This window comes from Lycium ferocissimum, chromosome 3, assembly GCF_029784015.1.
Source record: "Lycium ferocissimum isolate CSIRO_LF1 chromosome 3, AGI_CSIRO_Lferr_CH_V1, whole genome shotgun sequence".
NCBI classification, from domain to species: Eukaryota; Viridiplantae; Streptophyta; class Magnoliopsida; order Solanales; family Solanaceae; genus Lycium; species Lycium ferocissimum.
Window position 1 is genome coordinate 67,417,437 of NC_081344.1, and position 27,784 is coordinate 67,445,220.

The 27,784-nt window shown below is 33.6% G+C and overlaps 2 protein-coding genes and 1 long non-coding RNA gene across 5 annotated transcripts in view; 1 reads left to right on the plus strand and 2 right to left on the minus strand.

The window, feature by feature from the left end:
• LOC132050492 (probable protein phosphatase 2C 26) overlaps nt 1-27,784 on the minus strand; it is an 80,384-nt gene that overhangs the window by 17,480 nt on the left and 35,120 nt on the right. The gene's annotated exons all lie outside the window — the stretch shown is intronic.
• LOC132051197 (7-deoxyloganetic acid glucosyltransferase-like) lies at nt 2,307-8,974 on the plus strand. Its single transcript, XM_059442452.1, has 2 exons — nt 2,307-2,885; nt 7,823-8,974. Exons 1-2 carry the CDS (start codon nt 2,405-2,407, stop codon nt 8,770-8,772), a joined length of 1,431 nt encoding a protein of 476 aa, XP_059298435.1. The 5' UTR covers nt 2,307-2,404; the 3' UTR covers nt 8,773-8,974.
• LOC132051198 (uncharacterized) lies at nt 26,835-27,537 on the minus strand. Its single transcript, XR_009413624.1, has 2 exons — nt 27,400-27,537; nt 26,835-27,298 (listed from the first exon to the last, which is right to left on the minus strand). It is a non-coding gene; the product is annotated as an uncharacterized LOC132051198 (long non-coding RNA).

The following is a 27,784-nucleotide window of genomic DNA, read 5'->3' on the forward strand; positions in this document are numbered from 1 at the left end:
TTTCGTAAAGTGTGCAACTTTCTCTCATGAGCCCATTTGGATTGGCTTATAAGTTGCTTATAAAGTACATTCTCGCCTTTTTTTTGTTTTTTTGTGCTTACTAATTGAGCCCGTTTAGAACTAGTCAAATAAGTCTGTAATTAGGGAGTTTTTTTTGGGCTTATACTTTCTCTCATATCACTTTTTGCACTTTCTCTCATATCACTTTTTGCTGAAAGATGTATAAAAATGCTCAGTTGGTATAAAAAATTTAATTTGATTATTGTTAATAAAAAAGATCAATAGGCTCCACATATTCATATATCGGAAAAATTACGCTCTATGTCTACGGGAGAAAATATTTACGCCACGTAGTTCATATTTTGAGTTTGTTTTCCGATTTAGCCCATAGTTGTGTATAAACACTTTTTACACGTTATTATACACTTTTATACAAAATTGATATATTATGTATAATGATTTTCTTAGGTATAGTGTTGTATAATATTGTATATTGGGCTTGGTGACGTAATATTTTATGTTAGGATGTATATTATTCAAAATTTCCCTTGATATATTTATTGAAAATACCAGCAAAGTGTTTTTAGTAGTAGTAGAAGCTTTTTCCAGCTTTTGAGCAGAAGCCCCCCAAAAAAAAAAAAAAAAAAAAAAAAAAAAAAAAAAAAAAAAACTTCTCCCAAAAAATTAGTGCTTTTGATTTTTTCAGGACACGATACACATATAAATAATTTTATATTTATTAATTAGAAGTAGTAACAACTTATTTTTTCGTAATTTGACACGTAAATACTTAATTGCACCGGGTGTTTATACAATACCAATTTAACTTATCATGGTTAAGTAATTCAATAAAGTGAAAATATATACTCCTATTATAACATATTTCATAGTTTATTGATTTGGGGTAAACATTGATAAATATTTACCCTAAAACTAGTAAATATGTAACATAATAAGAGTACTTATATTTTGGGTAAGCATTTATCATACACTCCGTACGTCCCGTTATGTGACACTTTTTCCCTTTTGAGACTCAAAGTATGTAAACTTTGAAAAATATTTTAAAATATATTCTTTCATCATATATTGACGTGAGCAGAATTGCAATTTATATTATTTTTCGTATAGTTTTGAATATTTTAATTTTAATTTAAAATATTGATTGATCTAATCCAATTTAATTTCAAAGATTAATCAAATTGACTATCGGGAAACGAAAAGTGTCACGTAAATATAATCATGATTTGAAATCCATTAAAATGACCTTAATTTATCGGAAAACTTATAACTTCCAACATTTGCTTAAATGGATCAATAATATGCGACTCACGATAATTGACGATCAACCTCTGTATAAAATGGATAGTTCTATCTGTTCGCAAGGCTGTAATGAGCTAGTCTTATGGGAAGCTGAGATATTTCTTCTCCACTTGTTTTTTAAGTATGGTTTCTTAATTTAACAAGTGGAGTATGAAGTATATCTATAACCCTGTTAGCATGTGTTAAAGGATATAATAGAGCATACACCACCAAGAAGCCAAATAATTAATTCTCTTAACATGGGCAAAGGATACTCCTTCCGTCTCAATTTATTTGATATACTTTCTTTTTTGGTCTGTCTCGAAAAGAATGATAGATTTTTAAATTTAGAATTAATTTAACTTAAACTTTCTCCTTTTACTCTTAATAAAATGATTTACAGCCACACAAACTCCGAATTTAGTCAAACTATGGACCTGTTTGGCCATGAGAATTTTTCACTTTTTTCCGAAAAATTATTTCACTTTATTTGAAAATCAATGTTTGGCCATTTGTATTTGGAATTTGAAAAACACCAAAAACCTTATTTTCACTTTTTTCACTTTCAATACATTCAAACAACCAAATATTCTTTGCAAAAACTATAACAAAACACAACTCCATCTTCAACTCCAACTTCAAAATTCTAAATAAAGTGAAAAATATTTGATTTTCATGGCCAAACGCATACTATATCACATAAATTGAGACAAGGGGAATTATAATAGAGTATGAGCCTATTTGGATTGACTTATTTTAGGTGCTTTTAAGCCAAAATAACTTGTAAGCACTTTTGTAGTGTTTGGGTAAAATAAAAAAATATTTTTAAACACTTTATTTTAAGCTAAAATGACAAAAATAAGCCAAAAATCATAAGCTAAAATTTCTAACTTGCCATAAGCCCATTCATACGGGCTCTGTATATACACCATCAACATGCCAAATAATTAATGAAAGTCAAAGATGAGAAGGTGGTTCCTGGAAGGGGAAAATGCTGCATTTACTCCATCTATAAAATATGAGACATCAAGCTTAATTTCACATATTCAGCCATTCAGGTGAAGAAAGCCTCAAGTGGTGAAAGAATATAGTAGACAATAGAGTTATGGACTGCATTGCTCACGTTGTCATCTTCCCTCTGCCAATACAAGGCCCAATCAACTCTATGCTGCAGCTTGCCGAGCTCTTTTGCCTAGAAGACCTGAAGGTGACCTTCCTCAACACCATCCACAACCAAGAACGTCTCCTTCGTTGTAGCAATGTGCAATCTCGTTTCGAGCAATATGATGGATTATTCCGATTCGTGACAATACCTGATGGCCTTCCTGAGGAACACCCGCGCTCCGTCGAACAATTCGGGGACATTATCAGCTCCGTGCAGACGGTGGCAGAGCCTTTTCTAAGAGATTTGTTGGTAAAAGAAAGGGTGACGTGTGTCATACCAGATGCTCTGTCTTATTATGCAGTGGATATTGGAAATGAGATGGGAGTTCCAGTTATTCCCTTTGACACTATTAGCCCTTCCTGTCTTTGGGTTTACTTGTGTCTCCCTAAACTCATTCAAGCTCAACAGCTTCCCTTCAAAGGTAATCCCTTCGTAGCAAATTATTGTTTGTTTGTTTGTTTGTTTTTTTTTTTTTTTTTTTTTTTTAGACGTCCCTTAAGATATACTTTCTCCGCCTATTTTATTTGTCATTTATTGACTTGGCACACCTATTAAGAAATCAAAAATAGAATGACAATATTATTATATGTCATGCCCCGGTCTCGACTGGGACGGGCTACATTCTACATACATACTATAAGCATCAATGTGAAACTGTAATCATCTACATGACATAGTAAACTTGTAAATATGTTAATATGAACTATAAGATCCGCTGTCCATATGATCAAAATATCAAACCTGTACATGACTGAATCTGACCACAGACGTCTATGAAGCCTCTAGGATAACATAAACTGCACAACTGACATACTGTCGGGACAGGGCCCCGACCTACCCATAATCTCTATACATAAAAGTACAAAACCTCACTCAGCTCTAGGAAGAATGGAGCTTACACCATCTAGCTAAACATTTGTACCATCTAGGATCAGAGGCGTATCTAGTAGATATGAACCCCTAACTTTAAAAATATAATGGGTTCAATGCTAAAAATCTTAAGATTGAACCCATAAAATTTAAATCCTGGATCCGCCTCTGTCTAGAATGCACGCCTGCTACTCGGTAATCCTGAGCCTGCAATGTGAAACATAACAAATGCAGCACCCCCGATCAAGGGATATCAGTACAGAAAGATTGTACCGAGTACGTAAGGCAAACATGAACCATATACAATAAAATAGAAGCTTAGAGAGCAACTGAAAGGCAATTAAATCAAGCCATAACTGAGGACTATGTAACTTTCTATGGAAACATATCTTAGATCTTACTGTACTACTGTCTCTCTGAATATTCTTATAGTCTTTTTGATGATATTCTTTTGGGTCACTATGTGGAGCGACGTTCTGAGATTGTTCACTGTAATACTTGGGATCACTGTTCATTAGATTCTTTCTTTACTTTCCTGTAAGCCCCACTTGGCCAAATGAGGAAAAAAATAATTAATTGTACCTTGAACTTACAAAATAATAAATAATTTGAGATAACTATTTTAATAATCACGACAAATAATTTTAAACGGAGGGAGTACAGAACAGTCTACCTCTATCTCCACATCTCTCTTTCCTCGTTCTTAACTTCAAATTTAATAAGATTCCGTCTGCACATTTGCCGGTACCTTGGTTTCCGTTCATCTTTTCTTTGCATCGTGATAAATGGAATCCCAAGCAACGCGTTGTCGACGGAAAGTCTAATCTATTGTGGCACTCTTTGACTAGAGATTAAAAAAAACACATTTTTTTTAAATATATGATCTAAAGTTAATCTTAAATATTTGTGTAGCTATAAATTATTTTACTAAGTGTAAAAAGAGAATTATTTATAATTAAAAAAAGTGACATTATTTCCTTAAAAAAAAAAAACATGCTACATAAATTGGGATGGAGGGAGTAATATTTTCCTTTAGATGGAAATATGTTCTCTTTTCTCTCTCCATTCTAATTTGTTGGATTACGTCAAATTAAATTAAAGGGGCCGTTTGGTGGTTGGTTATAGACAGTAGCGGAGTCAGGATTTTCACTAAGGGAGTTCAAAATATAAAAAAGTAAACATGTGAAGAAGCCAAAGGGGATTCAACATCTACTATATATACATAACAAATAATTTTGACCATGTATAAATAGTATTTTTCTCAGCTGAAGGGGGTTCGCATGAACCCCCTCGGCCCTATGTGGCTCTGCCCCTAGTTATAGATGTGAAAGTATTAGTAATATAGATAATATATTACTATTAGTTATGTAGGGATTAATTATGCAATAATTAGTTATATACGAATAAGTAAAATAATACTGCATAAGTTGACTCGTCACTTATATCTTTTATTTATTTATGACATTGTAAAATGATAACTAATCACCATACTTCTTGTGTTGAATTTTATGCAAAGAAACTAAAATACTAAGTGAATTTCTCAAATGGTCACTCAACTTAGGCAAATTACTTAGTAAAATCATTTATCTTTTGTTTGTTCCTCATATGGTCATTAAAGCTTATACATTTGCCTTACAAAATAATAAGGGCTAAAAGTCACTTTAAAAATAAAAGAAAAAGGGTCAAAATAGTCCCTTAAGTTAAATTTCCAATTAAAATAATTCTTATTCTTTAACATAAAACACTAACAACCTTTTCACGATACAAAAAATTACAATTTTAGTAAAACTCTAACTGCGGTATTAAAAGTAACGAAACACACGAAAAACTGTGACTGATAACTTTAGAAATGAAACAAAAAACTTGTTTTATTTTATCACTGCTAAAAAAGAATATGAAATTGCCTATATGTACTCTATTTGCTTGAAAACTTATGAGTTCAACAATAAAATAATGTTTTCTATTTATTCATTCTATGAGTAATCTTTATTTTGATAAAATAGTTAAATTAGTTGTTAGTTTCTTCTATGGTAGAAATTATTGCCTGAAAATTCCTAATTAATAAGGAAGATGATGAATTCCTTCAAAAAAAAAAAAAAAAACTAGGTCCTATTAGGAAAAAACTTCATATGTAAAGATTAATCATAAAGGGGTTTCGTAAAAGAAAAAACATAGATACATATTGAAGGACATCACCATAATAATATAAATCATTCGATATCACACAAGATGAGGAGATTCTATATCATCATTGTGTACTAATTTTTTTTTTTTTTTTTACAGTTTTCAAACATTATTTTTGTCAATCTTGTAATATTATTTGGGTGAAAATTATTTCCCCCTCCAACCATGCTAAAAAACTAAATATCTCTCCCAATTTCGAACAATAGTTATTCCTCCCCTTTATCTCATTTAAAAGTTTTAGTACTTATTTTACCCTCTGCGTTAACACTCTTCATTCTTTTTACTTTTAAACATTATGATTTGTTTCTTCTTTTTTTTTTTTAATCTATATTATGAACTTACCTATAGGACGAACACAATCTAATTTACGAAGTAAGAAAGTGAAAAATAGTTGGAGGACAATTATTGTTTGGTGTTAAAACATAAGGGATGTTTTACTCAAAGTCCAAATTTAAGGGACTACTTTGGCCCTTTTTTCTTTTATTTTTAAAGTGACTTTTGACCCTTGTTACTTTCAAAGGCAAATGCATAAACTTGAATGATCATATGAGAAACAAAAAAAAAGATAAATGACTTTACTGGGTAATTTCCTTAAGTTGAGTGACCACATGGAGTGACTCCTAAAATACTTCCAATCATGATATTAGCTATATTGGAATTTTAATACAAGAATAACTCCTTTCCTAACCAGCAACTAAACGGCCCCAAATGTTTGGAGATAATTTCATTTGGTTATTTATCTTATTTAAAGTTTACATAGTCCAATTAAGACTATAAGAAAAGTATTTTATTTGGTTAAATGGATATTTTATTAATTACTAAACTTGTTACATACGACATAGTATATACATGCTCACTATCAGTGGTAGTGAGTACATTCAGGTTATCCTCACTATCATGGAGATACTAGCTTAGTATATAGTACTCCTCCTTTATCTGCTTCCAATTATGTTATCACAGTTTACCTCACATCGAACGACGAAAGATACTTTCAAAATTTTGGTCAGATTTTACTTACTTTGAATCTTAAAAACGAGCTTTGTCAAACATTTGGGGGCAAGAAAGTAAAAAAAAAATAAAAAAAATGATGTCACTACCTATAAATAATCCATTAAAATTCTTAGAAATCACAAAATATACAAGGCTTTTGATTTGGCCCGATAGGGCATTTACTGTATAAAACCTTGCTCAAGTTTATTACTGCTGCAGTAAATTATCTTGAACTTTTCAATAAACTTGCCTTCTTCCAAGTTGAATATTACAATAAGGATATAGAGAAAAAATAGAATGAGAAATCAAATACAGGTAAATATCTTAAAACTTTTTTATGATGAAATATTTTATGCGAGATGCCAAATAAATGTTGTTTTTTCTGAAACTTAATGAATCGTTAATATGTTCAAAAGAGTTTGGAAATGAGTTCGTGGAAGCTAGGGGGAGGACAGGCATGCCTAAAGAACTAACAAGATCGAAATCGAAATAGAACAGAAAAAAACAAGAGAAAGCTATTGAAAATGCACGACCAAATGTATAAAGAATATAAGGGAACATCTGATGTCAGGATTGTATTTTTGAATTTCTGAATTTCAAACTTGTAATAATAATCACAGAAGAAGCAAGTGGAGAATTAAGTTTAAAATTAGTTATGGAAATAAAAATTCTAATACTAAACGATGAGAAGAAAAAGAATTAAAATTAAAATTCAAACCTTGTCTATTCATTGGTTATTTGGTTCATACAGTTTGTTGTTCTCTCATACGGCGCACTTATTTTGCTGCGGTGTGTATTTCATTGAATTTGCTGATTTAGCTTTCGGGTTGCTCATTCTACACTTACCGAGTTCATTTTACTTGAAATGGAGCAGTGAAGGGAAAACTTTTGGAGAAAAAAGTTATTGACCCAGGGTGTGTACATAAACTATATAAATATATTATACCTAAGTGATAAATTAAGGTTAAAATAGATATATAAATTAAGCATAGTTCACAAGAATGGTGCATATAAATAACATGTCATGTATTCATTAAATATTGAGTATGCATAATTTTTTCTTCAATCAACGAAGTCTTGGAAGTTTAGAGCCTCAAATTGTAAATTTTAACCTTAACAATTTTATATTTTATTTATTGATTTAAATTATATACACTATCAATATAATTTTTTTGTTATATTTTTAATGTAGTTTAATTTGTGATAGCAGATTAGTTATCATTTTTAATGCTTATCATAGAAATTTGAATGGAATTAATTATCTTTTAAGTTTAACTGACCTGATTTTGTAAAACATAAATTCTTTCTTTTTAGGCGATGACTTGGATGCATTGGTAACACATATTCCCCCCATGGAAGGTCTTCTCCGACGAAGAGATCTTCCACACTTTTGTCTCACAGATTATAAGACCGACCCCGAATTCCTAGTCGTTTTGAAGGAGATTGAACGGATCCCACAAGCCTATGGTCTCATATTGAACACATTTGAAGATTTAGACGGACCTTTTCTTTCTTGTATTCGCTCTCACTCTGCCAAAACATATGCAATTGGGCCAGTACACTTGCACTTGAAGACTAAACTTGCTGCAAAACAGACTCCATCATTGTTGTCCTCAAATAGTTTGTGGGAAGAAGACCAAAGTTCAATCAAATGGCTTGATGCACAGCCTGTGGGATCAGTAATTTATGTGAGTTTTGGAAGTCTAATAGTTGCATCAAAGGAGGAAATTTTGGAATTTTGGCATGGCCTACTAAATAGTAAAGTTAGATTTTTGTGGGTCTTGAGGCCTAACATATTAAAGGGAGGCGAAATGGATTATAAATTCATGAAGGAGCTTGCAGAAGGTTGCCAGGAAAATGGTTACATAGTGAGTTGGGCTCCACAAAAAAGGATACTAGCCCACCCAGCTATTGGAGGATTTTTAACCCATAGTGGATGGAACTCAACCTTGGAAAGCATTGTCGAGGGAAAGCCTATGATCTGTTGGCCTCACAATGTGGACCAGAGAGTCAATAGTAGATTAGTAAATAAATTATGGCAAATTGGGCTGGATATGAAGGACTGTTGTGACAGATTCACTATAGAGCGAATGATAAAGGATCTGATGTGTACAAAAAGGGACGAGTTCAAGAAATCGGCTGAGAATTTATCAAAATTGGCAAAACTAAGTGTTGGAGAAGTGGGGTCATCGACTCATAACCTTGAATCTCTCGTCAAGGACATTAAAGGATTGATTAGAACTAAAGAGAATGTTGAACCATAAGATTATAGATGCTACTTATTCAATATGAAATATGTTAATTTGTGCTAAACTGGTGTTTTCCCATTTCTGTTGCCGAATAGTAGGTACAATCAGTTTCACATGGAGGTCTAAGATTTAATTTGTCATTTCGTCTTTTTCGGCTTCCACCATTTCTCTCTTTTGTGATAAAAAAGTTCTACTTTTTTCACGGAAGAAACAAAAAGATAGAGATTTCTTTGTAATTTTCTCTTTTTGTCGATGATTATTTGATATGATATCGATGGGCACATTCCATTCTAGACACTCCATCCAAGCCAAGCCAAGGACCCCCAAGCTTTACAAGCAATGTTGATGGCAAGAGAGGCTTTGGAGCCCCTTGAAGACCCATATAATCAATGTAAGGAAGCATACGACGTGTGGATGATAGCTAAGATGAAGGCCAAGCCACACAAAGTGGCTAGAAGTGCAAACATGGCTAAAGAGTGCAATTCGTGGCTAGGAATACAATTCGTAGCTAGGAGTGCAAATACGAGGCTAGGATTGTAATTCAAGTGAAGAAGGGCCCATGTTGGGTTATTTGTGCAAATGTCACTTTTGGACCTTTGTTGTAATAAGGTAAACTATATAAGCTTGCTTTATGCTATTTTCATTCTTTAGTTTTTGGATGATGAAAGAATACTATTGAAGAGTGATTAGCTTGATAGCTTAGTTCAGTGTAATTGTAGTGATTAGGATAGTTCATCGTTGGTGGATTTCATTGATGGCTATTCAACCTTTATCCATTGATTTCATATTAGAGTAGCTCATATGTGGATTCAAATTTGTGTCTCTAATTGTATTTCAATTAGCTCTTCTCCTTGGATTAATTCAATGTTGATTTATTGTCTTAGTCCTCTCTTTCTTTTATTCTCATCCCAATATCTTCACTTCTCATTTTTTATTTCTAATCTATCTATTTTTTCCGTGTTTTGTTGTTTGAATCTGTGTCTTTCACAAGCCGGATCTTATCACTATTTAAGTTTGTTTTGGGTATGGAAAGCTATGAACATAAACTATGAATTCTGGATTGTGAATAATCTGATATTCGAATGAAGAAAAGAGATATCGTAGAAATTTCTAATTTGGACATTATATTTATAGTGATATCTAAAGTTTCATCGGGAAAATGAAACGTCATATATTTTTCCTCTTCAAACATAATTTGTGGCTGAGACTGTTTATTTTACGCTTTAACCCTAAATCAGATGAGCATGGCCTGTGCCAACATTTTACGTTTACAAGTGGTGTTAAATTTTAGATGCTTTGCATATTCACTTGGTGCGGAAAAATGGCAGCACAAAAGAAAAAAAAGAATGAAAAAGTAGCATATGGGAAAAAACAAAACTAAAATTGATCCAACGATCTTGTGCACTAACCTAGCTCCAATCTAGTCAAAGTACGGGCAACCTCAAGATAAAAAAAAATAAAAATTTAAATAGCATTAAATATCACGGAGTTAAAGTAACGTAAACACGTTTAATGTACAATCAAGTTAGTATGTGTATAAACAAACTTGAATAATGTGTGCCTTGTACATAAGTTTGTTCAGACCATTTCTCAGCATTCTTATTCTCCTATTTTTGAAAAGTTCTGAAGAAGGGGGTGTTCTAAAACATGCTTGGAGAACAATTAATTAAGTAAAACAAAAAGTTTTTTGAAAAGGCCTTTAATTGAGAAGATTCAAAGATTAAATTTTTGCAGCATCTAAAAGTTTATAGGCACATTGTCCCTCATCCTTTGATTCCACCAAAGGTTCAAATGGATTGATTATTATCTCACAATCCAAACACAATGTGAAAAAATAATTGGAATGAGTTCCAATGCGCACAAACTCATGAATTGCTTTACTATTTACATCCTCACATATACATAAGCTAGAGTCATCAAAAATAACATTATCTACTTCCTCACAGGACTCTTGTGCACTTGTCTCTAACATTGGCATCATCAAGACAAATATGGTCTAATGATTTACACTCTCCTCAATTTGCCTTTTAAGTTCTTTTTCAGCTACAGACAACTTATAACTAAACTATTGAGCATTAAACGCATCAACCTTTGCACTCAAATCCTCATATATAAGAACTCAATCTTTTCTTTAGCTATGTGAGTAAAACACTTTGAGAGTATATCATGTTGAACAGCATATATTTTAAAGTTGTACTCCAAAGATGCCAAGTCTTGACAAGATGAAAACGCCATGTAAAAGAAAATACACAAAATAAAAGAAAATAAAAACTTTTAAAGATAAAAGGAAAAGTCTAATCTAGAAAAACAGTTAATTTCTAAGTCTCCGACAACGGCGCCAAAAACTTATTGCTCCCAAACCCACATGCAAGCGTACGTGGTCGTACAAGTAATATAGTATTTAGAAATCGAATGTCGAACCCATAGGGACTTATGATTAACCATCAACTAAATTAAACGATCCGAATTATCTACACAAGGGATAAAACTCGGAGATTGTTATTATAACTTAATTAAAAATAAAAGAAAATAAATAATGAACTTCAACCAAGAAAGAGCGGGTTTTTATGGTATCAATGAGATGAAATCTATCTAGGCTATGGGCTATCTAATAATCACATTGTATTCTTCAATTGATTCAACTTCTTAATTTATCTAGTTTAGTGATTGACAGGGTTGATATTATGACTATGAATCTCTCGAGTCCTCTAGCCGCCTATTTGTATTACTTTCATGCCTATATCTCTTTGGTCATGAACCTTAACACAAATGCATTTATATTTCCTGTATATCAACCAAGCAGAGTGAACTAGGTCTATCTCTATCCTAGACACAAATTCGCTCCCTGATGCTCAGGGTTGAGATCCTACTCTATTTAACCCTATTGCTATCTTAGTGTTCCTCTCTCGAGTTCAATCTAAGAATCAAAGATAGTATTCGATAGTTGATCGGACAATCAAATAATTAAGTGTAGGATTAAATAAATAAATCAATACGATGCTAACTAATTGAAATCAATATTCGAATAACAATGTTCATGAAAGAACCATAACCCTAGAACAAGAAGTTTAGCTCCACATAGACATGGAGGAAAAACAACAAATCATCTAAAGAAAATACAAAAATTGGTAGTAAAGAGAAGAAAAGATAAAACCCAATAATCTCACGGCGGCTCCTTGCTCTCTCTCTAGGTCCAAAAGTTCCTAAAAATCATATCTTATGGACTATTTATAGATGTAGGAAAAAGCCCAGACGAAATAATCGAGTCCAAAATAAATTGGAAAGAATTTTTTAATTTGGAAAGTGTGGCCTCCCTGAGCGAGCCATAAAGCAAGGCCATGCCTCGCTATGGGCTTCGCCCAGCGAGGGTTGCTGCCAGGTACGTTGGTTTTGCTCTTCAAGTTTGTGACTATCTTTTACTTGCTCCAATTGCTGGCTGCCTCATAGACAAACATTAAATGCTCATCACACATGATATTGCCAAAATCAAAAGCTGCTACTTCACATTCCATTTGAAATCCACAAATATGCCTTAGCCAACGTGTATGCATGGTAGGCCTTTTATTTGTATTAATTACTTTTTCCTTTTTTCAACATCAACAATTATTTTGTTCAATTTTTGTTCCAAATATCTTCATCTCCGCACCGTAGCATTTTCAACGTAAAGTAAGAGTGTCAAGTGGGCCGGCACTAAATCCTTACTAAGAGGTGTAAGGGGCTTTCTTTTAGCTAGGTGGGCTTTATCGAGAGTATATCATGTTGAACGGACAATATTTTAAAGTTGCCCACCATGCCCAGTCTTGATGATGGCCAAAAGAAAATACACAAAATAAAAGAAAAATAAAAGAAAATAAAAACTTCAAATAAAAAAAAAAGATAAGTACTACATTTATTACTAATAATAAGTATTTTACCAATAAATTAGGAGTCTCTTTTTACGGAGCACTTTAGTTTTCTTTAAAATTGTATTTTAAAGCTAGACATTCTTGTTTTCTCAACAAATATACCTTTGATACATTTTCAGTATATAGTATATATTAGATTGTTATAGTACTTATCTCGACAAATATCACATTTGATAAATCATTCAGTTCTTAATTTCTATGCCTTTTCACTCTCGAGTGTCTACGCAACACACCGATATCTCCCCCTCCACCCCTCACACAAATGCATTTATAATAGGCTAATACCCGACGCTCGGATATCTTGTGGAGATATATGTCACCTGAATGTTGACATTTAACATGTTCTCTCTTAGTTTACTCGCTCAAAATGCATCCACACCGCACTTGAAGTTGATCTTCAACTCGAGGAGAAGGTGATTAAATGAATTAATGTACACTAGTTGAAAAACAAATTTAGATAAAGAGAGAATTGTGGAAGAATTGTGCGAAAATGAAGAAGAATGGAGGGGTATTTATAGTTTGAAAATATGACCAAAGTGAAGTTATTCATAAATTTAGGGGTTCGAATAAAATTAGCAACGACTAGTTTTTAAATTTACAACGGCTAGCTTTTTGAATTTGACCAAAATAAACTTTTTTTAATTTAGCAATTTTATCATTAGATGTAAATGTTAATTTTATTATTATTAGTAAATGTAAATGTCTATTTTTGTATAAGAACTTGAAAAAAAAAAAAAAAAACGGCCCACTAACTATAAAGCTGCTACTTCACATTCCATTTGCCCGAGTGTGCCTTAGCCAACGTGTATGCATGGTAGGACACCCTTTCCCTCTCCAAGCCGGCCCCCTAACCTTTTTTCAACTCGGCCCCCTGTGGTTCAAATGGTTCCAAATATCTTCATCTTCGCCCACTTGACACACATTTTCAACGTAAAGCATCTAGATTTCACAATAAAGCACAAATTAGTCCCATATCAAATAGTCAATAGATGTTAGTGTATTTAATGCATTTAGCTCTAAAACAAGATATAAATATGAATAAAAGATGGCGAAAAAGCGTATAAATACACTTAACATCACATCCAATGTCAAATGATTGCAAACAAGCCAATTAATTATTGAAGAATCGATTGCATTATTTTTCTTACAATTTTGTTTTGAAACTTTTCATTTTCAATTGCATATCGTGTGATATGCTTAGAAGAAAAGTAATGATTAAGAATTTGTCGAACTTCTAAGTATTACAAGTGTTCAAATGGCAATTCTTTTATCTAATAATTTAAGTTCATCGCCAATTCTTTTTAGAAAATAGAAGCAAGCTCATCTCATATGAAGTATGACGCATTAAATTAAAGATGATTTAGTTATTATTGAACAAAAGGTACTCCAGAAATGCATAAGCAAAGGATTTTGTCTGGGCTACAAATGCATACAAAACCCACAATTGATTTGGAGTTCAAAATTAAACTTGAATTGGTCGGGTGCGTCAGGCCCATGCAGTAGTGCAACACATTGACAATGCTCAAGAGCCCAAAAAATTACACTCAATAACCTTGGATTAGAAAGGCCTTGAACTTTTGACCCCGCTTAACAAAAAAATTTAAACTTAACGTCTTGCCAAAAGACAAGAGAGGTAAAAAGCTCAAAACCATAACCATACACTTCTAAGCACATCCTTGGAAATCACCTACAAGGGCCAAAAGGCCGAGAAAAGTGTGCTTTTTCTATTGCATGGCCTCCCCCTTCTATACTAGCTCTCTCCTTTCTGGCTTTTGTTAGTTATCGAGGATTCCAGTAGGTTAGAGAATTTTATGAACAAATAGCAAACTTAAACAAATGGATATAATTACCCAAGAACCTAATATTTGCGATAAGATAAATCCAATAATACAAGTATCAACAAGAAGAAATGTTTATATGTGCTTTTCTTCGTATCAAAAAAGAAAATTTTACATGTGCATTTTGTTATAAGCAAAAAGTTCTCCTCGAGGGTGAGCTGGCGCACAGTTTGAAACTCGATGGATAATGAGTCTGATCCCTTTACTCTTCACTATTTAAAATTCCAAACTTTTGTTTATGGTTAAGATGAAGTCGTGATGTATGCCTAACCACACTCTAACGACTGAAACAAACTCTAGGCGCGTTTACATGTTCATATATTGATCAAGGAATAACATACATGAGTCACTTTGAGAGCATAGTGAATTGATACAACGAAAATGAGATATACATCTAGAGACAAATTAATTGGACTTGCTATGAGGATAGATCAATTCATAACTAGAATTTTATATTTCATATGCACCATTTTATGCCTGAAGCTCACCTTATGCAAGATTTATAAGTTTCACATTGAAATCATTAATTAACTAACAGAATTAAGTCCACATCAATTCACAAGTTTTTTTTTTTTTCACCTACCAAACCCAACCCTTTTCATAGCCAATTGGTAGGTCCTCCAGACTTCGTGTCCATGGCAGCATTGAATATCTCAGCCTCAGTGCACTCAGCAGCTAATCTTCTTACTCCTTTAGAAAATCTGCACGTGATTGAAGTTCCTTGTCAGCGCCTTCAGGTGCTAACTCGTACAATAACTACACTTCTGTTACAAACAAGTTGGAGTCAGCTATATAAATCTTCACTGGTGATCATGTTAGTCCATTCTAACTCATCTCAGGCAGCTGTTGTCTCTTCCTAATGATAAATGTACAGCTACTTCTCAATCTTTCCCTTGAGAAGGTTCATCTTAGCCATAATCTGGTGTTGCTCAACATGTGTTACTTCAGTTTCCATTTGATCCTGGTTCATGTGGACTTGTGTTCGACAATGTAGCACTAGTGTTTGATAATAGTTTTCAGTTTCGAATATCCACAAATGAATTTGCAGGGAACCCCATGGTGCCTATTGCAGTCCAGGTATTTGACACAGTCCAATATACACCATGTGACTGCTCCAAGGACAAGGTATTTGTAGAAAATCCCCAAGGAGATGCAACTGATATGCTTTACCAATTTAATTAACTTTGCGAGATCTGCAGGCATTGCGGTAATTGATTCTTATTTTATACCACCAATATTTGAAGGTGTCTCCCTTGTGTTAGATAGGAGTCTCCCCTGGTGTCTCTCATTTAATGCATTTCATGCGATACCAACAATGGAGTTTGGAGAGAATCCTGTTGCGGCTATTGTTGACTCTTCTCTTGTCTATGCAATGGAGTCTGAAGACGCTTTCAATCTGCCTCTCTTTATATTCAGAGCTTTCGACCCTTCCACACTAGTGTATCACTGTATTCCCAAGTCTAAAGCCCTATATGGTTCTGATTTTTCCGGCGTCAAATGCAAAAGCCAACGCCTTCACAACACTTCTTGTTGTAGAGTACGCCGTCGTACAGGTTAAGCTCGAGGGGAATTTTGCAATGAATGTCGCACACAAGATACCCGAGTTCCTGCGGATGAATCCAATTGAACAAGTTCTTTTGCTGGGCACACTTGCAGAGGCGGATTCAGGATTTGATGCTTGTGGGTTCCAACCCATATCAAATTAAAAAATATAAAGAGAATGGTTATGCTTGTGGGTTCCCAAGTCGTATTTGATATATATTTACTTAATTTTTCAATACAAATATAGGATTCGAACAAATACATGGGGGGTTCCTGGGAACCCCATATACTAAGCTACATCCGCCCCTGCACACTTGATAGCCATGTGTTTGAGAGAACTGTTATGGTACCTTGTGGCACCACCAGTCTGTTCCGACTTGTTTGCATAATGAGAGCCACATTGCTTTGGCAGAGAATGTTGGCCCCTGTATGGACAGAAATTGTTCCAACTTTTACGAGACGCTAATTGATCTGAATTTCGAGAATTTACGGGATACGGATATGCATCAGCCGTGTTCTATTTTGGAACAATATTTTCACAATACTCAAAGGCTCATTAACATGTTTGAAATTTAAGCATATCAAAGAAAAAGAGAAACTACTGGCCTATTGTCAAAGGATCAAATTCAAACTCACACGAACAGATCTCTGTTTCGGTTACACGTTTCTAAAAGTGGAGGGAGCTGAGAGGTAATTGAAAGGACTATTTATACGTGAAAATCACTAGCCTCTCGGGTTTGGGCTTGGTTTAGAGATATTTGGGCTCATTTTGAATGGGATAGGGGCAATTTGTAGGATTGTCCTTCGCTGGGGGTGGTCTTTAATTTTTGTCTTTCGCTAAAAAAAATTTGATTTCGGGTTCGAACCTCCGCTCGGTCAAAAATTTTAAAAAAAATTCACAAGGTAGAGCTTGGATTCGCAAGGCAGAATTTTGCATGCAAATCTCTGCCTTAAAATTCTGCCTTGCGAATCCAAACATCTGCTTTGCGAAAATTCCTTTTTTTTTTACTGAGCAGAGGTTTGAACCCAGAACCTCGGAGTATTAGGCGAAGGAGAAAAATTAAAGACCACCAATTTGAAGTACAAAAATTAAAGACCACCCCAAATGAAGGACAAGTAGTACAAAAAAAATGAATGGGAAGTTCATTTTTTTGCATGGAATGGCTTTCAAAGGCGCTTGTCTTTAATTTTTGTCCCTCAAATTGTTGGTCTTTAAATTTCGTCCCTCAAATTGTTGGTCTTTAATTTTCGTCCTTAGCTTAAAAAAGTGACCGAAAATACCCCGAGGTTTTGGGTTCAAACTCCCGTTTAGTAAAAAAACACAATTTCGCAAGGCAATGCTTCACTAAAATTCTGCTTTAGGGCAAAAGTTTGCCTTGCAAAATTTTGCAAGCCAGAAAAAAACATATATGTACATGGTAAGAGGATATATTTACAGAACATGACGATATTTTTCAGTTTATAAAATATATCAATAGAGTTGTTACAAAATCTATACGAATTAGGTAAATTAAAAAAAAAAACAAATAAAACACATTAAATAATTTTACCCACTTTTCTTTCTCCATTCAAAATTTAGAGATATAGTTCCCTAATTTTCTCCAACTTTTCTTTCCTTATTTCATCCACTTTTCTCTCCCCATTCAAATTAAGAGATATTGTTACCTAATTTTCTCCAACTTTTACTCAAAAAAGTCCATTATAATCGGTAATTTTTATGTACAAAGTTCATACACCAAAAAACATATATGTATAGGTTTCGTGTGCACTATGTATAACTGTATAGATGCTCATAATTTTTATATACAAAAATGTATAAAAATTGTATGTGTATTTTGATTATTATAAAGTACATATAAATTGTATAAAATCTAATCAACGTATGTATAAATTTTGAGAAAAATATGTATAATAAACTTGTAATTGATACAAACCAGATTCTATACAAAGTTCATACACCAGAAAATAAATATATATTAATTTTGTATTCAATATGTATAAATGTATAAATTCGTTATAATTTCCACGTATGAAATATGTATAAAAGTTATATGTATATTGTGATTACGATAAAGTACATATAAATTGTATAAAATCTGATCAAAGTATGTATAGATTATGAGAAAGTATATATGCATAATAAGTTTTCTAATTGATACAAACCAAATTCCATTCACATTTCATACACATATCAGTTTTCAACATTTTTAAGACCAATTGATATCGAATTTATTCGCATTTCATACACATTGTGTCGCTTATATCTAAAAAATGACATATAGCATACTCCATACACATTTCATACATATATTAGTTTTCAACATTTTTTAAAACTACAGTTTATATAATTTATACAAATTTTCAAAACACACAGTGATCATATATATCTCAAAACGATACAAATCAATTTTTATATACAATTAATACACTAGTTAGTAATCAAAAATACTTTGTAATATTGGTTTAAAAATTTATACTAGGAGAGAAGATGGATTTTAGGTATGAAAATTGTGTCTATCATAGAGGGAGGAAGGGAGGGAGAGAGAGAGAGAGAGAGAGAGAGAGAGAGAGAGAGAGAGAGAGGGAGAGGGAGAGAGATTTTTAAAAGGAAGAAGAAGTTGAATGGTAGCTATTCTAGAATTAAGTCCACATTTAAAATCAGATTTTCTTCCTTAAAAAAAGCCTAAAATCGTGGGTACCTCATTAAACTCAAATCTGATATACTTTGTAATTTTGTTGGTATATTTTGTAAATAAGAAAAAGTATTCTTATATTTTGTAATATAGAGTCTTAAATAGGTATTGTTAGGTCATTTTTTTTTTTTTACTCTACTTGAATTCTACAAAATTTAGGCCTTAAGGCCTTACTTTTGCCCAAATAGGCCTAACTTTGCTACTAAAATTCTGCATTGCAAATTTTCTTTTTTACTGAGCCGGGGTTCGAACTCAGAACCTCGGGATATATTAGGCGAATGTCAAAAATTAAAGACCAGCAATTTGAGGGGAAAAAGTTAAAGACCACCCCCGAAAAAGGGCAATCGTTCAAATTCACAAATGGCCCATGAAGGGGCTGGGGTCATTTGAACTTTTAGTCCTATGCTGGTCTTTAATTTTTGCCCCTCGTAATTTTTTGGTGCATAAGTTTATAATTTCGTTTCATAATATTCATAAGGTATGCCCAACATGCTGAACTTACGCCTACCAGGCATAAGTTCGATTGTCGAAGGACAAAAATTAAAGACCAGCCCATTTGAAGGGTAAAAACTAAATATCAGCCCATTTGAAGGGCAATCCATACAATTTCTTCAGGGGGTTGATCTTGAATTTTTGGACCCAATAAGCAAAGTTTAACAAAAATAACTTTCATTAAGTTTAATGAAAATTAGTTGGATAAAGTTACTCTTCAAACAAACACCTGTTAAACCTAAAACTCCTAGACCTCGGTACTTCTTCCTCTGCTACTTCTTCATTTTTTTTCTACTGAAAAGTTACAATCTCCATTCCTCTATTCCTTAAATTCTTTTCATTCTTCTGATAAGAGATGTGAAGTAGCAAATAATTTTAATGGCCATAGATTATGTTACACCTCGCATTTTGTGCGTAGTCGGAAAGATTGGAAACTATTCGGAATGGTAAGAAATAAGGCTTTAATTGGATCCTACTTAAGGTGCATGTGATGTTTAAGGAAATATGGACGCGGAAATATTAAGAAAGGTTAAGGGCAAATTTGGAATCTTGTAAATTAGTTCCGTGAACTTTCAAAAGCGACCCATCGTCAATGGGCTCAAGAAATTAAATGAAAAATTTGGCCCAAAGAAAAGAGGTGGCCGGCCATGTATGGTTTGGCCCAACCCATAATTTAAGTCATGTGGCAACCATGTGCCTTAATAATTATAAGAAGGAGTCAAAGCTTCAAGAAAATTCAAGAAACAAAAAAAAGTTGAAGAACTTCTCCAACAAAAGGCTCTCGGCCGAATAGAAAAAGAAGAGAAAAAAAAAATTCCAAGTCCTTTGATCTTGTTCCAACAATTAGTATCTTGTGATTTTCTTGCTAAGTCAAGCCTCCTCTACAACTTGGTGTAATTGGTTTGGAAGAAGAAGCATTAAATCCTCCAAGTTGACAAGTTGTTCTAGTGAAGAAGTTGTGTGTAAGGTAAGAATTCATCCTTTCTAATGGTGTTTTGAAGGTTTGTTTGCGTAGTAGTACATGTAAACGAGTAGAACATATAAAAATATGGAAGTTTGCATGGCGGAAGTGTGTGTGTGCAAGTGGCCGATTATATGTAGACTAGGTATGTTGAATTTTATGTCATATTATAGTTGTGGTTATTGTGAAACTTGTATTGGAAATGAAAGTCGAACAAAAATGGAATGAAGTTGGAAAAAAAGATATGTGGCCGTGAGATGTATGGTGATGAATAATGATGAATTTATTTTGTTTAATATGTTAGTTGCGTCGTTATGATCTTTATAGTGTGAATGGAGGTTTAACGATATAAGTTTGGCATTAGAATGGCTTATATGTTGTTATAAGAGAATATGTGTTCTAATGTGGTTATGATGTAACTATGGAAATGCTTTGTTTATGTGCCAGTTATGATTGTTATTAATGAATTTGATAAATGATAATGTGTTATGACCATGTTGGTTGAAGAATGGAAGTTTTGGACGAGTTATGGTTTCGGTGGAAAATTTATATATTTTATGAATAATATGAGAAATCATGTGTAATGTCTTTGGATGGCGTTGGGATGATTTGGAAGGTAAATGAGTATGAAAACATCATGATTGGATTAAAAAATCGAAGTTATTTGTAAGTTGTCGCTTATGCGTTAAGGTGCCGATTTGTGCTAATATGTGATTCTAGTTGATATTTAAGGTTGTTGGCTTGGTTGTTGTTGGTATGGAGCCGAGATAAATTCTCGGGGCGTCACATTTATAGGGGAGGTGTCAAGCGAAATTTTGTTAGACAAGAATTAGTTTAAAATGAATGCCTAAAGCCTTATGGTTAACTTATGGTAAACTTGACCATTTGTAGATTTTGACGAAAAGAGATTTGAGTTTTGGAGAACGTTGAAGGCGTAAAAGGTATGTAAAGCTTTTCCATCTCTTTCTTGGCATGATCTAAGTGTACTAGGATCGGATTTGCGCCTTGGAAAGTGTTCTGCTCTTCGGAATCCGCGTTTGAAAATGCCCCTTTTTCGTTCAATAGAATTGAATCCTCCAAGTATGTTTTGATGAAAAGTTTATGTAAATGTTCGTAAATCTCCTAGAAGGTTATGAACCGTCCCTAGGACCTATATAGATGATTCCATACGCCTAATATGCATGATCTGCTTCCATCGCCTCGGTTGTCCCGAGGTGGACCCGCTAAATTCCGATTTTACCCCTTTATGTTTATGATTGGTTTTGAGCGGTTTTTTAAGGAAACGCTTTAACTATTATCTTAACTACTAAATAAAAATTGTTTTAAATATTTCCTTAAGTCCTATAAACTATTTTGGAATATGAAAACGATCATAGGAAGATTATTTCTCCGTAATTCATTATGACATCCGATATTCGCTTAATACGATTCCGTCCGATTCCATTGCTTAATTTGTCATTCGCTATGCCTCATCGAGTCTCTGGAAATCCATATGGTATTTTACCGCATTTAGTTTCTCACTACTCCACTCGTGGATGCCTCAATATTTCCACACCGAGCCCGGCCAAGATATGTTCTCAAGCGTTTCTCCGCATTGTTCGCCGTGCTCCGGCATGTGGGAGGTGTATTATACGTACAATGGGTCAGGGTGTATGTTGTGCCATGTACGCTTTGTTATGATTATGTTCGATATGGCCATCCGTTATGTTATGATCCGTTATGCTTGTGGCGCTAGCGTCGGGGCGACCACGTTCGATTCTTGGGAGTCCCTAACGGGGCCGGCTTTGGCATATGTTTTCTGCATACACTATTTACGATTTCTGACATGTATTTTGATTGTATACGCACTTTGTTCATTCTCCGCATATTCTGTTCCGATTTCGATTTTGTTTATTACCGTCTCTCGCTTTACATATTCGGACATTTTCCGTACCGACCCCCTTCCTTCGGGGTCCGTGTTTCACGCCCATGTGCACGACACGCGCTTGCGCATCCGTCCGCTTGTGACATCTATCGCTATCACGGTCGCTCCTTTGTTCGAGCTTACATTTTGTACAAATTTTTCCGATATGTATGTACATTCGGATTTCGTGGTACGACGGGGCCCGTCCCGTCATATGTTTATGCTTTCGGTCACCGAGGTCCGTAGACATGTATATGGGTTCGTATATGTTTTGTAAGTTCGTGTACGTGGGGATTGTATGTATATTTTGTGACGGCCGATCGGCCTTCGTGCGTCATACTCACTTCGTGCGTCCTCTGATGATATCTTTAATTATTATACTTGTTTATTTTACTATTACGCATATGTGGGGTAAAGGGTACGTATGAGTGTCCAACTCGGGCACGAGTCACGGCCTACGGGGTTGGGTCGTGACAGATTATCTCTGTTGTCTAAACCACAATTCGATGTTCCTTATCGTGCTTACAATACAAGAAATGATACTTTTGTACAAAGAGAAGAGTTAGGAAAACATCTGCATAGTTTTTAGCTACAATAGCCAGTGAAAAAGAGAATTCACATTTATATTGCTTAACTAATGCGGAGTTACGCCTACTTAACCAATAATTGTGACCGCGAGAGAAAATCCTGATTATAGTCAGTCCAACAAAGGCCAAGAACAAGTCAACGGTAGCACTAGCATAATGATTCGGCCGTAAAAGCCTGAAAGAGGTCCGCAATCGCAGGCCTGACATGTTAAAAACACAAATTTAATAATTTGATTAATTCACACACACTTTTGCTTTAGTACACCATTAGTTGTGAAAAGGTGTAAAAGTAAATTGGTGGATTATAAAATGACTTTAGTGCGTAATGGGAGTCAATAAATCTTAATCTACCAATTTAAATCAACTGGGTCAGTCAAATAATGATTAATTAATCTACAACTTGAGAATTTGAGATCATTGAACGACAAAATCTTTTTGCAAAAACAAACGAACTTGCTGCTCTATTTATTAGCTGGATGGTTTGTTGTTGTATTAAATAATATTTCATTCCTTTGCTTTTATTTGTTTAATATATATACTCAAAATAATTTTCTTTATCTATCCACTTTAACAAAATAAGAGAAAATTAATTAATTTTTTAAAATTTAACCTTTATTGTTGAATATTGAGTAACTATTTCAAAATTATTAGACTACTATTAGTAAATTTAGATTTTCTATATAATGAATACTTTAATAAAATAGAAATATTTAATGATTTTTGTAATAAAAAAGTGATAAAATTACTGGACAAGTCAAAAGAAACGCAATGAATACCAGTAGACTAATAGTAAACAGCTTGCAAGTTGAGTGGATACGCAAATATTTTATCTATTTCAACAACACTATTTTTTTACTTTCTTCCTAGCATTTATTGGATTATGACATACTATAGCTTTGTGACGCCAACGAGGGCATTATCTGATGATCAATTTGGTCGTTAATTGTATCCACCCTCACATTTTCACTGGTCATTAATCATTATTCATCTACAACGATTTTTTTTTAGGCCGCCAGCACAATATATAGTTTAGTAAGAACAAAATAAAGTGATTTTTTTGTCCCGATTTATGTGACATGCTTTAAGTTTTAATTTATCTCAAATAAAATGATATTTTGAAATATTTAAAAATATTTACTCCTAGTGAGGTCGTATGTATACTAAAAATATCTCTCTCTTTTACTTGTCCATTTTAAGAAATCAATAGATACTCAGCTTCTTCTTTTTTTTCTTTTTTCTGTTAATTTTATCCTAATCATAAATAACTAGATTATTTTTTGTAATTTCGTAATTTGATTAATTTACACACTCTTTTGCTTTATTACACCATTAGTTGTGAAAAGGTGTAAAGTAAATTGGTGGATTATAAAATGACTTTAGGCGTAATGGGAGTCAATAAGTCTTTAATCTACCAATTTAAATCAACTGGGTCAGTCAAATAATGATTAATTAATCTACCACTTGAGAACTAATCATTATTTCCTCTTCAAAATACCAATATGAATAGACAGAATGATTATCAATTGTAATTTATTCACGTTATACGGTAGGGCACCATCTCATCTACTTATTGCGTTTGCTTTCCTAATGCCTCTGCAAAAAGAACACGACACTTATTTCTAACAACACCACTATTGCATAATTAATTTTTATCTTTAGAAAAAGTCAACTCTGCTTTGGGACATAAAGTGAAACAAGGCACAAACAACACCTTTACAATTTAAGGTGGTGTTTATTTGATAAAATTTGAGAAGCCGCAGAAATGAAGGAAAAAAAAAAAAAAAAAAAAGAATTATCTGGATGATTCTCTTCCCCGACTTTTTTTTTTATTCAATCCATTATCCAGGCTCCACTAATCCGTGATGATGGGGGGTTTGACAAGACCCATACCTGTCGAGATATTCTTCCCCGATAATATATGTTATTCAAGGAAGAAAAGAAAAGGTAGATTAGAAACAACTTCACCCTAGAGTTTGATATCAGTATAAGATTAAATCGTAAAAATGGTGTGAATTAGATATTTTTCGGTTCTGTAGTTGAGAAATAGTTGGAATTTGTAAAGTAACTGAAATATAACTACTAAGCGGAACAAGATCTGGACAAAATTACACCCTAATAATCATCGTATTATCCCCAAACTTCACTTGTGAGATTACACTGGGTATGTTTGTTGTTGTAATCATCGTGTTTGTGTGAACACGTTCTACTTTTATATCTTAATTGGACTATCTCAACTTAACAATCGACTACGTACTAAAACCAGCCATATTTTATTTTTTAAAAACGTTTAGCACTAAGAAGTATAGGTACTTTTCTAAAATCTTTATATACTAGGGGAGGATGGCCCGGCAAGGTAGGATCGACTATTTATAGTTACAATTTGTAGAATATGAAATAAATGACAATTTGTAAAACTTAATCAAAGAACTTAATAGGATACTCTTATGTACAATGTATGTGCAGAAGGGCCTTGCTACACTGTCTAGAAGAACCATTCTAATATTATATTATAGACAAAATACCCGAAGAAATTATAGAAAATATGTGCATCCACCTATACATCACAGACATATTTGTTTTCATCTTGAACACCTAGCAGGGGCTGTTTTCATTGGTGTAGCAACCAATCTTTACCATTCCAAAAATCACAATATTAAGGAGAAGTCTTCGAGCACCCATAAAAAGCAAGTAACCACCAATCAATTAAAAGAAATTAAAATTAAAAGAAATTGAAATTTAGAAGAGTGCCAAAAATAGATTTATTCTTTTTTATTTTCATATTTGAAAGAAAAATATTATGAAGAGGATTTGACGTACTTTCAGAACACCAATAGATCAAGATAACATGAAAGGATGTAAAGTACGTACAAATTCAATATTCACAGAGTGCCCTCCAGTTTGTTCTTTGTGCTGACCTGTTTGCTTACCCTCTAAACGACAGTATGATCTAAAGTAAGCTTCAACATCAAGATGATCAAGATGCTAGTGAGCTAAAGGCTAAAGTTTTTATGATTTTATGGCAGTTGATGTCGAGCTAAAAATTGAAGAAAAATATCTGATACTTAAAATTCAAATTTAATTGACATAAAAAATGGATAACAAATTCGGTTCTCACTACAGAGACGAAGAAGTTAGCATCTATTATTTCATCTAGCACGTCTTACCCACACCGTGAAAAATCGCATTTAATTCAAGATGGTATCCTTCTTACTTCTTAAGGAACTATCGTATTTGGTACCATGCATCAAGTAACTCTTCGTAACAAAGCATGTTTCTATAGCAAACAGAGACAATCTCTAAAGCTCAACGTAAGCACCCTTAGTTGAACGCAAAGGCTGTTTTTTGTAGATGTGGATCATCATCTTATATTTATCTGTACTTTTTGTATACTTCTTTTCCTTCGACTCCCTCAATAATTCTTAATTTTGTGAATCTTGTCAAAAACCTATGGAAACAGCACCTGAATGACATACTTTTAGTTTCTCCAGAACATTAATTACCTTTACGATAGACATGGAAAACCTAAACCAAGTCGTTGTGGCAAAGAAATTGCGTTGCAGCTTTATATATGCCAGTACATACATATGAGGAGTTGCTTCCTGTTACTTGACATCAGGTGCTAAAGCAAAGTATAACTTCCCTCTCGATTATAACTCAGGTATGAACATGACCAATGCCCAACTCTGCCCGAAGCTTGATTGGACAAAGATGTATTAGATCAAGATGGGCTAAATGATGAGTCACAACCCAACCGCCCAATTTGACTCAACTTTATATTATTTCCTTTCAGAGATATCAATAAATTTTCTTAACCAATAATCCACAAACAAGTCTTCATAAATATTACACTTAAGAGTAATATCCTACCTTCCAGATAACAGGTACAAGAACAGAGTGGCTTTTGTCTCCTATCTTCGGTGTAACATTTTCAAAAATTTTGGTTTGTTACTAAGGCACGACCAGTTTGAGATTAGAACGTAGTTGTTATTGTTGTTGGTGCGTTAATAAGAATTGCTAGCTCCATCCATTCATATAAATGTTGAGGGCAAGATAGTTTCTCAAAGGAAGTGGGCTGACAAACCTTAAAACCAGCTTATAGCCTGGGGCGTTAACTCGCAGGTGTTGAACATCAAAGATTTAAATAGTACTTAAAGGAAAAATTAAACGACTGCTATGCCATGGTATCTAGTTAATCGAGGCGACTATGAATTTTCTGCATTTTCTGAGCGTAATATCAAAATTATTCAACATTCAAATCACATGAAACTTGATAATTTCAAATTCTAAATCGACTACTGTTATAATTGGAATGGATTAAAAAGTTAAATCTATATCAAACACAGAAATCACAAAAGATATTAAAGCTAAAAAGAGAAAAACAATGAATGAAAAAAAAAATTACCTCTAATTAAATACTGCCTATCAACTACCTGATATTCTCCAATTCACACATTCACTGAGAAATCCCAAAGCAGGTACACAAGCAATTATGTATATTGAACATACTCTACATAACATCATCAAGCTATTTGACACATCCCCAACTATAATTATTTCATACAATGCCTTACTACAGTCCCCCATAATTTTCTCCTGGGTCTCTTAACCTCTTTTCCATCCCTAGACATAAGCAAAAATCTTCAATAATTCTCAAGGTAATTTTAGCAGGGAAATCCCGTCCAAATGGAAAAATAATCAGAAATCAAATTGAAGAAAATAACCTGAACAATTTCCGTATGAGAAAAGCCTGCAATTCCTCCCGATTTATTATTCAGATACAGATATAGATATACAAAATCAGCAGAGAAAGAGCTAGCGATGAAGAAGTCGAAGAGGGAGAAATACTGGAGTGAAAGATCTAGAAGATATTAGGGTCGGAAAGAAATCAAGCCTCAAAGTGTGTGTTACGTGTCTATTTAGGGGTAGGATAGAAGGCACGTATAAGTCAAAATGGGCTGGCCCAACCCAACCCAACTCAGTCCTAAAGGGCTAAAGAATTAAATGGGCTAGGACAGGCTGTCCCTTTTAATTGAAGAGCCTGCAAAATGGCAGCTCAACCCAGCCTTAACCGGGTCGTGGGTTGGGACAGGCTAGCTCTTTAAGTTT

What these genes read in the sequence shown, in the direction of transcription:
- LOC132051197 (XM_059442452.1), top strand. Translation starts at nt 2,405, where the DNA reads ATGGACTGCATTGCTCACGTTGTCATCTTCCCTCTGCCAATACAAGGC. An exon ending in TCAACAGCTTCCCTTCAAAG is followed by an intron (nt 2,886 to 7,822) that starts GTAATCCCTTCG and finishes CTTTCTTTTTAG; the next exon opens with GCGATGACTTGGATGCATTG.